Source organism: Vigna unguiculata, chromosome 7 (assembly GCF_004118075.2).
Source record: "Vigna unguiculata cultivar IT97K-499-35 chromosome 7, ASM411807v1, whole genome shotgun sequence".
NCBI classification, from domain to species: Eukaryota; Viridiplantae; Streptophyta; class Magnoliopsida; order Fabales; family Fabaceae; genus Vigna; species Vigna unguiculata.
Genome location: NC_040285.1, coordinates 7,465,273 through 7,478,902, shown reverse-complemented (window position 1 = coordinate 7,478,902; position 13,630 = coordinate 7,465,273). Strand labels below are relative to the sequence as shown.

General features: G+C 28.0%; 1 protein-coding gene across 1 annotated transcript; it reads left to right on the top strand.

Annotated features, from left to right (window-relative positions):
* Nucleotides 1–11,681: 11,681 nt before the first annotated feature.
* Nucleotides 11,682–13,244, top strand: LOC114190368 (protein CHUP1, chloroplastic-like). Its single transcript, XM_028079218.1, has one exon. It carries the CDS (start codon nt 11,903–11,905, stop codon nt 13,142–13,144), a length of 1,242 nt encoding a protein of 413 aa, XP_027935019.1. The 5' UTR covers nt 11,682–11,902; the 3' UTR covers nt 13,145–13,244.
* The last annotated feature ends 386 nt before the right edge of the window (nt 13,245–13,630 follow it).

The following is a 13,630-nucleotide window of genomic DNA, read 5'->3' as shown; positions in this document are numbered from 1 at the left end:
CTCATCAAATGGGATGAAGTCGATTTACCCACTTCTTGGCTGTTAGATAGGGCTACTCTTAGTGCTCTAAGGCATACTCCTGAACTTCAGGAAATAAGACAAACTGAGACAGGAAAAGTAGAAATCATCTTTGACAGAAGAAATTCCTTTTCCTCCAGATCTGAGGCTGTTAGATCAAAATACAATTCTGCTAGGAGATCCTTCTCAACAGCCTCACAACATACTTATCGAGGTAGTTCTTCTAGAATAATTACTCCTGAAGCCAATCTCCAAGGTATAGAAACAATTAATTCCATACCTAGGCCCGTGTACCAACAAAATGATGATGAAGATCATAGATCTATTCAATCTCCAACCTATTCTTCTCTTAATGAACCTTATGATACAATCTAAGTTCATTATTGATAAAGAGTCACTTCGAAATAATTTTATTCGAAGGAATTACAACCCCAAAGAAATTGGTTTTTTAAAAATTACCAAAATTCTAAAAGAGTTATTATTCAAGAAATCTATTACAATTTTCTTGAAAAGGTAAAACTAAATATCCCATTTTTTGATTGGTTTCATGCTTATACCATCAAAAACAATATAAAATATCCTTTCCAAGAAGAAATCATAGATTTCAAAACCACTAATGTCATCACGATATGGCATCTCAAGGATGGAGAAAGGGTTCAAACCGAACTACCTCCAAAAACACAATACCAACTCCCTAACCTTAGGGATGATAAGGGAAATCCAGTAATAACTGCACCCTTTAAAACCAAAGACTTAAATGAAGAACTTTCTTCAAAAGATATCAAAAGCCTTATGGAACAGACCAATTATACAAACAAATATCTCCAAGTATTAGGAGAAAAATTGATCTCTCCAAAACTTGAACTTCTAAAAATAGGTAGTTCTTCAAGACAAGCATCTACCTCAAAACAATTAGAAAAATCTTTGTTCAAACCTTTCAAAATAAGTCAGAAGACTAGACAAAACCTATTAAAAGCTAAAGCCACATAAAATCATGGTAAATTACTAAATAAAATTAATAATTTACTAACGGTATATATATATATATATATATATATATATATATATATATATATATATATATATATATATATATTTCAAAAGTTTGACTATATCATGAAAAATAACTATATATTTTCTGAAACTTTTTTTATAACTATATTAAACAACAATTAATCAATTATATAGACAAAATATAATAAAATAAACTATAATAAGAAAATCTATTTTCACTTTATTTACGTGTCATTGTTTTGAAGAATCTTTTACATTATTTCCTTATAAAAAAAAGGAAACGTAATTCATTTCGCTTTCTAAATATATCAAAACAGTTTCTATATAGTCATATGGTCTTCACAATGTGTTTCACATTAATACTAATTATCAAATGCCAAATTATTTTCGTATGAAACCTAACAAATAAAGACGTTTGTACTTGGAAGGCACAAGTTCTTAAGACTCTACAACTGAATTCAAGTTAAAGTGTGATTCTCATAAGAAACCAATATATATATATATATATATATATATATATATATATATATATATATATATATATATATATATATATATATAACTTTTCAAAATATAATCAAAGTTTAATTTTTAAACCTTTACTTTAGATACTCGGTTATTTTGACCAATATTTTTAAAAAATTAAATAATATATTTTAATTAAACTTAATATTAGTATCTAATTTTTATGTAAAAACTATTACAACTTATTTTATTGCACCGTCTTTATCTTACACGTCAAGAAATGATACGGAACACCTATGTCCTTTTTAATCATCAACAGTTTTGGCTTCTGACTTAACATTACAAAAAAAAAGTTTAAAAATGGTGAATTTAAAGAATTTAAAAAGGACATCAACTATCTCCTTTTATTAATTATTGAACATATACCAACTCAATGCATTAAATCATTCTGAATTTCATGATATTTTCCACACTATCCTTCTTTTTATACATTAAAAAAACAACAATTCACTATTTAATTTAATTGATACAGCAATTTCTTTTGGGTTGATTTTCCTAGTTTCAAATGTTTCTACATAACGTGTCGTTTGATGAAACTAACAAAAACAAGACTTTACACTAAAATGGAATGAATTTCTTGCATCTATTTTGCTATTTATATAGAAAACATTATAACAAAAGCATTCCGTACAGAACAAATTATAAGAGTCTTTCTATCAAATAAAAGAAAAATCATCATCTTGACTAGAACTGGCAAAATGAGTTGGAACTCACGAGTTAATCTGACCCATCACAGGTTTGGGTCAGGTTGGGTTGAAATTATTTTACAAATTTCAATACAGGTTTATTTTTGACTCGACTCATCTAGAACTCGGCTCATCCGGGTTGAACCCGTGGTGAGTCGGGTTGATTCACCAACGTACAGATAAAATGGTCACACAAGTATTTTTTTATTAAGTTGGGCTTTACATTTGGGTCATGTTAGATTGTTTTTTTTAGCCAACACATAAATAATTTGTATTTGTTTTTATTTTGGTTTGTATTTGGATTGTATTTGGATTGTATTAAAGTTTATTTAGATTTTAATTAGAATTATAATTTAGTTTTGACTGAAAAAATTTATATTTTTTCAATTAAGTGAACTGTGAGCCAACCCGTGGTGGGCCAGGCTAGATTTGAATTTTGTTGGCTCGTTAAAAAGTGAGTCGGGTTAGATTGACTCACTAAATCATGAACTCATGATGGATTGAGCCAAATCCGACTGAAATACCCATTTTGACAACTCTAATCTTAATATATAATCCTAAAGAACATTATATTTACCGTATGATATTTATTATACTGAGAAAAAGTGAAATAAATTTTTTTAACTTACTTTTAACCCATTATTTACATTAATGCTAATGAGCATTTTTATTTTATCTTTGTTGAACTTACGTTTAAGCCATTATCTACTTTAAGGTTAATAAATGTTATTTTTTATTCAAGTTACTTTTACGCCATCATTTACATTAATGTTAATAGATGTTGATTTTATTTATGATGAGATAAGTTTTAGCCCCATGATCTTTTTTCTAGTTTCGTGCAGCATTTTTTGTTTTTAAGCAATTTCTTTTACACAAACCGCAAAATATTAAATTAACAATGGTATTTTCATTCATCAACTCAATGTTATAATTATAGTGGATAACTTTTAGTCACTTCAAATAATTATTGATTTTTGAAAGTGGACCAATTCAGTCACTTCAAATAGATGGATTAATTAACTCAATCGACCCGTGAGTTAATTAAAAATAGGTTCGATTCTCTATATCACTTGTGAATAGGTTTAATAGATTAGCTAATCTAAAATATATATTTTTTTAAATGCACTTTTTATATTTAAATAAACTGCGAAATGCCATCACACACATAAAAAAAAAAAAAACCTTAATTCCAAATGAAAATTCTAAATAATAAATATTTAAAAAACATATAAATAAAATTACAAAAATATATATTAGTATTTAAATAAAATCCAAATGATAACTTCAAATGTAAAGCATTTTCCATAAAATATTGTGATTTTTGTCCATCAACAATATTAAAGTCTTGGAAGATAAATTGACCACAACTTCATTTTTATTTGTTATATTCTTAATGGGCTAAAACATCTTCCTCAATATTTTTAATTTCTTAATTATTTACTTAATGGGTTATGAGCCCGTGAAGTTGTTTAGGCTATATTACTTACTGCACCGTATCTCTATATTCTATCATTTCAAAATTCATTTTCCGAAACACATTAAAACAAATCCGAAGATTTTTTTTGGTTGATAATTACCCTACTTCTATTACGGAAACAATTTTCTGGGGGTGCACCAAGAAATTTGATAGGGTGCAGAAAGTCCTTGCCACTTGTTTATCTTCTGGGAATAATTCACAAATTGGCTCGAATAACCACACCCTTAAGCTTGATTTCCGTGAACTTTTTTTAAGATATCTTAAGTGAATCTATGTTTTGTAATTTAACTTGATTAAAACATATGGTTAGTTACGTTGACTATTTTGGTAGCTCTTTTTTTCTTTTTTAATGTATTGTTTTTTTTTTTTGTATAGTGTATCTATTCCCATTTAAGGTACTAAAGATATAATTCAAATATTTTTCTAAGACCATTATTATTTTGGCAAGAAACTAAATTATCTCATTAACCAAGAGCTTCAAAGTTCACATGGAAGAGATGCACCAAAAGAACGTGTTTGTGAGTCTTGTGGTTATGCAACAAAAGAATGATCATCCTCCTACAAAATTATTTTTCTTTGAGTTGTAAGAGGACAACAATGATCATCATTTGTAAAAGAAATCATGATCATCCATTTTCGTAAGGATGTTAAAATCGCATTTTTTAAATTGTTTAGTTGAAAAATAGACACATCTCATGCACTCTTAATATTCCAAGAATAGTATCCCATGTGAGTTTTATCAAAATCACGTGCCTATGTGATGGTTGTTGTTTTAGACTTTTAGGTCTTTCACATGCTATCCAATAACTTTAGGTTCATTATAGTGTTACAAAAGTTTTATCCAAGAGCCTTTAGTATGTTTAGAACTACAAACATATCATCCACAACCTCACTATCCATCATGCTTAAAGACTCATATTGACATGTGAGGATTGTTAAAGATGACAATGGGTCAGGTTGGATATAGACAGTGCTTATTCACTATTTGACCCGCAACAACTATTATAACTTGTTACTTGTCCCGTTATTGCATGATAACCATTTACAAGACATGATAACCATTTACAAGATATCTGCAAGTTTTATAAAACCTGCGGGTATATGTAGATACCCGTAGATATTTAAAAATTATATTATATAAATTTTTAAATAAAATCTAAATAAATTACAAAAGAAATATAAATTATAATATAAATTAAATTAAATTTAATATAAATTTAATTTCATCTAATAAAATGTAAATTAAATTTTAATTTGGATTAAATTTAACTTAATAAAATATAAATTAAATTTTAATTTTAATTTTTTGCATGTAAAAGATACTCGTGTGTGTGTATAGTATGATACTCGCACGCGACCTTTTATAAACCAGGTATTAAAATATTTGTAGGTACCAATTATTCGTCGCAAATTTTATCCGCGAATACTCGTGGACACAGATATTTTTCCCATCCCAAAAAGTTGTAGCTTTATTTAGCTAAAAATCTTCATTGTCCTCATAGTTTATCTTCACTAAGTCACATTACTTTGGCTTATATGAACCTACAAATATTTTTATATTCATTTTTAGAAGAAACACAAATAGAGGATATCTTCTTTTGTTGTTGAGCAACATATGATCAAACTTAGCTTTCGTGTAGTCTTTTGGAGTTTTGATGATGAAAACTCCTTTGGTTATGATAAACCATAATCAATAATGGGTGGATTTATCTTATCCTTTTAGTAGGGGTAGTCATTGCCATAACATTGGTGGCTTGTGAGATTTGTTGAACTTAAATTTTACAGTTAATTGCTTAAGCACAATCAAAATCAAGCATAAGGTTAGTCGAACTTGAATCTAAAAAAACATTGAAAACTCAAGTTGTATTTTAATCAATTAAAGTTGTTTTAATCAATCGGAACCAATTTGTAGTAAAATCCTTATATCACTTTTTCAAAACCAAAACTTATCAAATCAATTTAATTTCTTCATGAAAATATTTAGCCTTCCGAGAGAAACATAAATTTGATTTTAACAATACTTTTTAGGTAATATTACTTGAATGTTGTTATTTACATCAAGAAGACATTATGTGAAATAACCTACACTTTTTGTTATTCTATTGTGCTTAATTTTGTCATATGATTTTATTTTTTTATTAATTCTTTTCCTATTCGAGTAGTAAACTTAGATAGGATTTCTTAGTGAATCTTATATTAGAGTGTCTCAAAGGTTGATCTTAACTTTTTGTAGGTCTTGCCGTTCAAAAGTGCACATGGGTTTCAAATCCTTTATTAATTGTACCTCTAATCTTACTTGAACTCCTATTATAGTTTAAGCTCCTCTTGAATTGATGAGAAATTTTCGTGCAAAGAAGTGTTTACATGCATAAGATTTTTAGCTCTACGGACATCGATTTCCTAAAAGTCATCACGTATAAAAACAAAGTTTTATTTTTGTCCTTTTCAAACTTCACAATACAAAATTGACTTTTGGATTATGCAATCTAGAAATCAAAAATGACTTTCAGATGTGTAATTCAGAAGTAATTGTTTTTCTTTTGAAAAAAACTTCTCCATTACACCATCTATAAACAAAAAAATGACTTCCAAATTATGTGATTAGAAAATCAAATGACTTTCGGATTAAATGACTTTCGGATTGCGCAATCCAAAAACTATTTTTTTCTTTTCATTTTCTATTTCCAAATTGCATAATTTGGTTCTTTTTAGCTTCCAAATTACACACAAACAGGAACTTATTTTTTACTTTTTGATTGTATAATCAAAAACCCATTTTTAAATTCTAGATTACACAATTGAAAAAGGGTAAAAATGAAATTTTTAATATGGGAGTGCAGGAAAAGAATTCATGGAAATACAAAAAAAATGAAGACTGCCTATTTTGCTTTTGATGAGATGCCCAACCTAAGCCATGGGCTGAAAGGAAAGTCGTTTAAATCTTTTTCCGCTGTCCCTTCTTTTTTTCTCCCACAATTCTTTAGAAATCAATATATATATATATATATATATATATATATATATATATATATATATATATATATATATATATATATATATATATATTAAGAGAAATCCATTTAGTTAAAATTCATAATTGATTAACTTTAAAATTGGTGAAATACACATGCATGCACTAGCTTCTTTAGGAGATTTAATAGATATAGAATAGGTTAGCACTCGTTATTAACTTCACATTTTAACATTTCAAAAGGTAGGAATTGAGCTTCAATCACTTTTGTGAACACATCGTTGGTACCAGTTCAAGTGGGTCTGAAGATGATATATAGAGAAATAAGGAGCGAAAATAAAAAAAAAAATGTTATGCATTGTCATATAAGAGAAAGATTAAAGAAAAAAATGGCAAAAGAGAGTTAATAAAGTATTTCCTAGTTTTAAAATTGTTTAATTACTTATTTGGTCTTTGTTTTTTAAATATCAAGTTGGTCCTCCATTCTATTTTAGTCTCAATTGTGTTCTTATTTGTGAAAATTGATCCAGGTTGGTCCTGTTAGGAATAGTTCAAGTGTGAGTCAAAGTTTTACATTGGATAGAATAGACAAAATTAAACATTATATAAGAATAAAGATCCATAACACAATTTCCTTAAGGTTTTGGTGTAAAACTGTTGTCAAATATCTTATATGTGTAAGACTAATGTCATATAACCATATAGAACCATAATCTCTCAATGACTATAACCATAACCCATATATGTGAAAAATATATATAACCCAACAGTGGCGAAATGACTGCCTTAAGGTTTTGGTGTAAAATATCTTATGTGTAAAACTAATGTCATATAATCATATAGAACCACGATCTCTCAATGACTATAATCATAACTCATATATGTGAAAAATATATATAACCCAACAGGTCCTCACACTACAAAAAAACTTCTAAATAGTGACTAATTTTAGTGACCAATAATGATTAATAATTATATTAAACAACTTAGATACTCATATACAAAACTAAAAATTATTGGTTACTAAAATAGTCACTATTATGAATAAAAAATTATAATTGGTCACTAAATTGGTCTTTAAAATTAGCTACCATGGTTTTGGCTAGAGATGGCAAATAAACCCGTCCCCGTGGGTATTGCCCGAACCCGTCCCCGTTTTGACGGGGAATCCCCGCATTGACTGGGTATGGGTATGGGTATGGGTATGGGGAATCCCCGACTTTTTCAGTTGGGTATGGGGATGGGTATGGGGATGTACATATACCCGCCATAATACCCGTCCCCGCCATATCTTCATTCTCGTTTAAATTATTAAAATATTCACAATTAATCAAGTAACCCCTATATATATTTTTTTTTCTATTTTTTATTTCTTTTAATTATTTCATTTGTCATGAAACTCATTCTCATCTCCAATATATTTTTTATCTTATCATAACCTTTATGTAATTATGTTAAAATGATGTATGTTAATTAAAAAAAAATTATGCCTCACATTTGAATATTTATATTATTTTTTAATATTTTTATTTATTATAAATTTTTCTTTCACATGAGAATGTTTATACTCTCAATTTAAGATAATATAAAAAAAATTCTTTACTTATTATTATTATTAATTTTTGTTTAATTTGAAGAACTCTTTTGTTTCATTAAAATAATTTTCGTTATTTTTCAACCATTAATTATATGTTAATATTTGAAAAGTTTTCTTAATTCTCTAAGATATTTTTCGTCTTATCATACCTTAGTTATACATTTGATTTCCTTTGTGTGATTTTTTTCGATAGTCTCTCAAATTATTTCTAAAACACACATTTGTTAGTTTTTTAATATTTTTATTTATTTTTTTTATTTTCATCATGTAGAATAATATTTCGATATATTCTATCTAATTATTTTTTATTTTATAACTCATTATTAATCATAATGTAATTTTTTCACTTTAAATTCTGTTTGAAGTGGTTAAAATTTTATATATATATATATATATATATATATATATATATATATATATATATAATGATATTTAGGAATAGTATATGATAATTCACTACAAGAAAAACATGAAATGGTGACTGATTTAGTCAGTAACCCATATCAGTCACTATTTTTCGTCATTGGTGGTAGTAGTTGATTTATTGTCTGAATCAATGACTAAATTAGTGACCGATTCAATGATCGAATCTGTACTTGATTTAGTGACCAATTTAATTACTAATTTATATGTAATTTAATGACAAATTTTTTGGTCACTAATGATATTTCTATTTAATTTTAACCACTTCAAACATAATTTAATAATTAGTTCTGTAAGGTATTTTTCATTTTATCATACCTTAATTATACATTTGATTTCCTTTGTGCGATTTCTTTCGATAGTCTCTCAAATTATTTCTAAAACACACATTTGTTAGTCTTTTAATATTTTTATTTATTGTTTATTTTCATCATGTAGAATAATATTTCGATATATTCTATCTAATTATTTGTTATTTTATAACTCACTATTAATCATACTGTAATTTTTTCCACTTTAATTGTATAAATAACTTTTATTTACTACAATATAAAAATTTAATGTAATTGCTATGAATATTTTTTTGTCACTATCCAACATATATTAAAGTTCAAAAGATACAAAATCTATGTCAAAATTTTATTATTATGTTTATTATTTGTTCTTTGTGTCATTTTGATCAAGTGATGTATTATAACTTTTATTAGTGTATAAAAAAGAGATTCATTATAATTTAAAAAATTGAAGTAAACAAACATTTAAAATATATTTTAATTTGAATATTTGTTTTCCTTTTATTATTATGTTTATTATTTATTCTTTGTGTCATTTTGATCAAGTGATATATTATAACTTTTATTAGTGTATAAAAAAGATATTCATTAGAATTTAAAAAATTGAAGTAAACAAACATTTAAAATATATTTTAATTTAAATATTTGTTTTCCTTTTATATTTTTTTGAAATATTTTTTAATTTTATCAACTAAGTTCATCAATGTTGTAGTTTGCAAATTTAACAAATGTTTTGGTTCACATGAAATTTTATTTGGTATTCTAATATAAAATGTAAACAATTATAATTTATTTTAAGGTATTTGGCATCGAAGAAAATCCTCCTAATATTGAATATTTCATAATATTATATTTTCTTTACCGTAATTTTTTTCTTTTATAAAAATTAATATTGAAGTAGTTAGAACACGGGTACGGGTATGGGTACGAGATTATACCCGTTATCCGGTGGAGATGGGGATGGGAAAAAAGTTTGATACCCGTTGGGTTTGGGTATGGGGATGGGGATGAATTTTTTATGCGGGGATGGGTATGGGATAGCGAAACCCGTCCCCGCCCCGCCCCGTTGCCATCCCTAGTTTTGGCTACCAAAGGAAATTAGTCACCAAAAATTAACTACCTAACTTTTAGCTACCAAAATCACTTAGGTTCAAAATTGGTCTCTAATTAATTAATGACTAGTTATAATTTTTTATTTATAATAGTGACTATTTTAGTAACCAATAATTTTTAATTTTGTAAATTGATATCTAAATTGGTTATTATAGAGGCTAACTATTTTTGGTTTCTAAAATTGGTTTCTAATTAAAAATTTTCTTGTAGTGTGATTTGTGAGAAAATAATGCAATTTAGTCATTTTCATTAAATTTTTTGAAACAAATTAAGGATTTTTTCTCAAGATTGAAGTTGTTAAAAAGGATGGTTTGTTTTGTTTTTGTAATTAACACAATCCTTGAAGTTGTTAATACTGATGATTTGTTTTGTTGATGTAATTAACATCATTCTAATGTTAAGAAATTTAACGGAAAGGACCACTTCCATCAATGTTTAACAAATTAGGATAAGATTGCATCAATTTTCAGAAATCAAGACCAAATTTAGATTAAAAAAAACTAAAGGACCACCTTAATATTTTTGGACAAAAGTAAGGACTAAATAATTAAACCTTCTAAAAATGTTAAAATGGATTTTAAACTGTGAGCCAACCTAGTTCACCACATATTCGAATCGAGTTGAGTTGAAAAAAATTAGTTTTTTCTAATGTGGGTCAAATTGAACTCAACTCATTTAACTTCTAAGTTAAACAAGTTCAAGCTGGATTGAAGGTGAGTTGACATGTAACACAACAATAACCCTTTATTAATATTTTACCATTTTTTATTATAATTATTTACACTTCTAATTATGTAGGTTGACAATTTTTTTTTAAATACTAGAATGTTGTTATGCTTAGTTTAGATGTTTAATTTATTTGATTGGCAAATTATGTAGGTTTGACAATTTAATTTTCAACTATTATCTTTATAATAATGTTTGATGAAACAAGTGAACACTTTAAGTGTATAATAAAAAATATATATGTTTTTAGTTCCTAAATTTGGACAAACTTTGACGTGAAATTAAAATTTTATGTCTCGAACTTTGATACATTTTTGTTTCTAAACTTTATAAATTTTTGTCCTCCTAATCCAATTGCATTAAATTTTGTGGAAGTGTCAAACATATTCTAGGATAACCTTTGAGTTTTTTTTATACCATTTTGATACTTTCAAAAATATTATATCTATTCATTTTTTTAATTTTACGACAAAAATATATCAAAATTTGATAAACGAACGAATTTCAATTTCACATGTAAACTCTTTAACTAGAACATACTTAACCTAAAAAAAATTTCATTCACTTTTATTTTATTTAATAATATATAAAATAAATAAATAAAAAATTAAAATATCATTTAAATGAATGAAACTACTAATTCATCAATATGTAATATCCGAATTACAAAATTTTCAGTTCAAAAAAAAATAAATCGAATTAAAATGACTTATTTTTAGGTCAAGAAGTGAGCCCGTGTTACTTTACACCCCTAACGAGTTTCTAAAAATTTATTGATGTGTGTTTGAACACATGGAGAATATATTAACATCACACATAGCTGGTGGAAGAAAAGAAGCCCCGACATGGCAAATATCTATTTGCGAGTGCAATTGGTTGACACGGAAAGGAATCAGATTCCTTAGAGCACCAAGAGGGATTGATGGTGCCGTACAAGGTCTTTTGGAGTGGTCAAAAAGTTACACATCACTATTCCTATAAACAAACTTACCCAACTTTCCTCAAACCATTACCACTATAACAAGGATCAAATTCACATTTTCTTGTCAAAAAATTTTCATGGAACTCACACCACTCAAGCCTGAGAATTTGAAGCCACTCATCCTCAAAGCTGGTGTTCCCTTGGCTGCATCTTTAGCAGGTTTCATCTATGCATGGATACTGGCAAAGAAAAACTTGTCTTCTAAGCTGTTTTCTTCACCACAAAATGAATGTGATTCTTCAAAAATCACTTGTCATGACATCCTTTCTTTTGTGGAAGATGGAGAATCATCTACTCCTACAAATAGCTTGGTGATCCATAACAAAAAGCCATGTTTGGAACGTGAAATCACTGGCCTCAGAAACCAGATTGAAGGTCTTCAAATGAGGGAACTGGCCTTGCGTTTGCAGTTTGAGTTGTACTGTGAAATGAAGGCACAAGAATCTCTACTTGTTGAAGTCAGAAACATGTTGTCGTTGGAGAATGATCGTGCTGAGTTTTTGAGCAAAGAGGTTTCTTCCATAGAGACCGAGACAATGAGGTTGGAGAGTTTTGTGGTCCAATACATGAGTGTTGTTGAACAGATGCAGTATTGGAGATCACAGAATAGGATTCTTCAAAGGAAGGTTCAAAGGCTTCTCCGGGACTCAAAGGCCAAGTCTCGTTTGATAAAGGTGCAGGCTTTGATGATCAAAGAGAAAGAAGAAGAACTTTTGAGAAACCATGAGGATTTTCAGACAAGGGTATGCGTGATTAACAAGTTAGAGGGTGAAATCAGAGAGCTGCGAAGGATTTTGGAGCAGTTGGAGGAAGAGAAGAAGGAGGTTGTGAAGAAGCTTGAAACAGCAGAAGCAGAAAAGTTGAACAAGGAAAAGATACACAGAAAACCATTGAAATATTATTTGGAGGTTGAAGATGTGAGTAAGGAAGAGTACAACAAAGTTCTGAATGAATTGGAGGAGATGAAGAAGGAAAGATCAAGTGAAGTTGAAGAGCTGATTCATTTGAGGAGGGTGAATAGTTGTTTGAGGCAAGAGTTGATGAGCCACTATGAAGAACATCATGAGGAGGGAGAGATTGAAGGAGGCTTAAGATTTGTGCAGTGTGATTCAGAGCATGAGTTTCATCATCACAATGATTCTGCTGAGAGTGATCATGCTTCTTCAAAAAGGAAAAAGTTGCTTAAGAGGCTGAAGAGGTGGGTTGAAGGAAGTGAAAAGGTAAGAGTGAAGCCTGAAATTATGAAACAAACTTCTGTTTCCTGTGGGTCAAAGAAACCTCAGATTTCTTCAAATTCAAGGTTCTGTTCCAGTGCTTGATGAGTCAAAATGCCATGTCAGCTTTTCCCTAGCAGAAACTAAAATATATAATTAGACCAAGTCATGATCATAATAGAGCAAAGCTTAGATACTTTCCAAAGTATTTTTCAGTGTTGTTTTTATGTAAGAATTGAAGTTTCATCCAATTCTGAAACAAAAACAACAATAAAAACACTTACATAACAGCATCTAAGTTTTGATCAGCAAAATATAGCTATGGACACTAGATAATAAAGAAACTTGGATGATGGTATATAGATGCATTGCGTTTGTTGCAAAATAAATGGTGATGCCATTTCATAATAATTTGTACATTAATTCTGCATGCTGTTTTCTTTGAATGTGTATCTATCTGTTCTAAGTCACAGAGTGACCGAGTGCTGGAACTAATTCTAAAGGGTTCGAAATAATTTAAAGGTTTAATTAGTCGGAATGGTACCTACTTTCGTTGTCAGTTTGTATCCGTTTTTAAAAATATGTCAATCT

What these genes read in the sequence shown, in the direction of transcription:
- LOC114190368 (XM_028079218.1), top strand. Translation starts at nt 11,903, where the DNA reads ATGGAACTCACACCACTCAAGCCTGAGAATTTGAAGCCACTCATCCTC.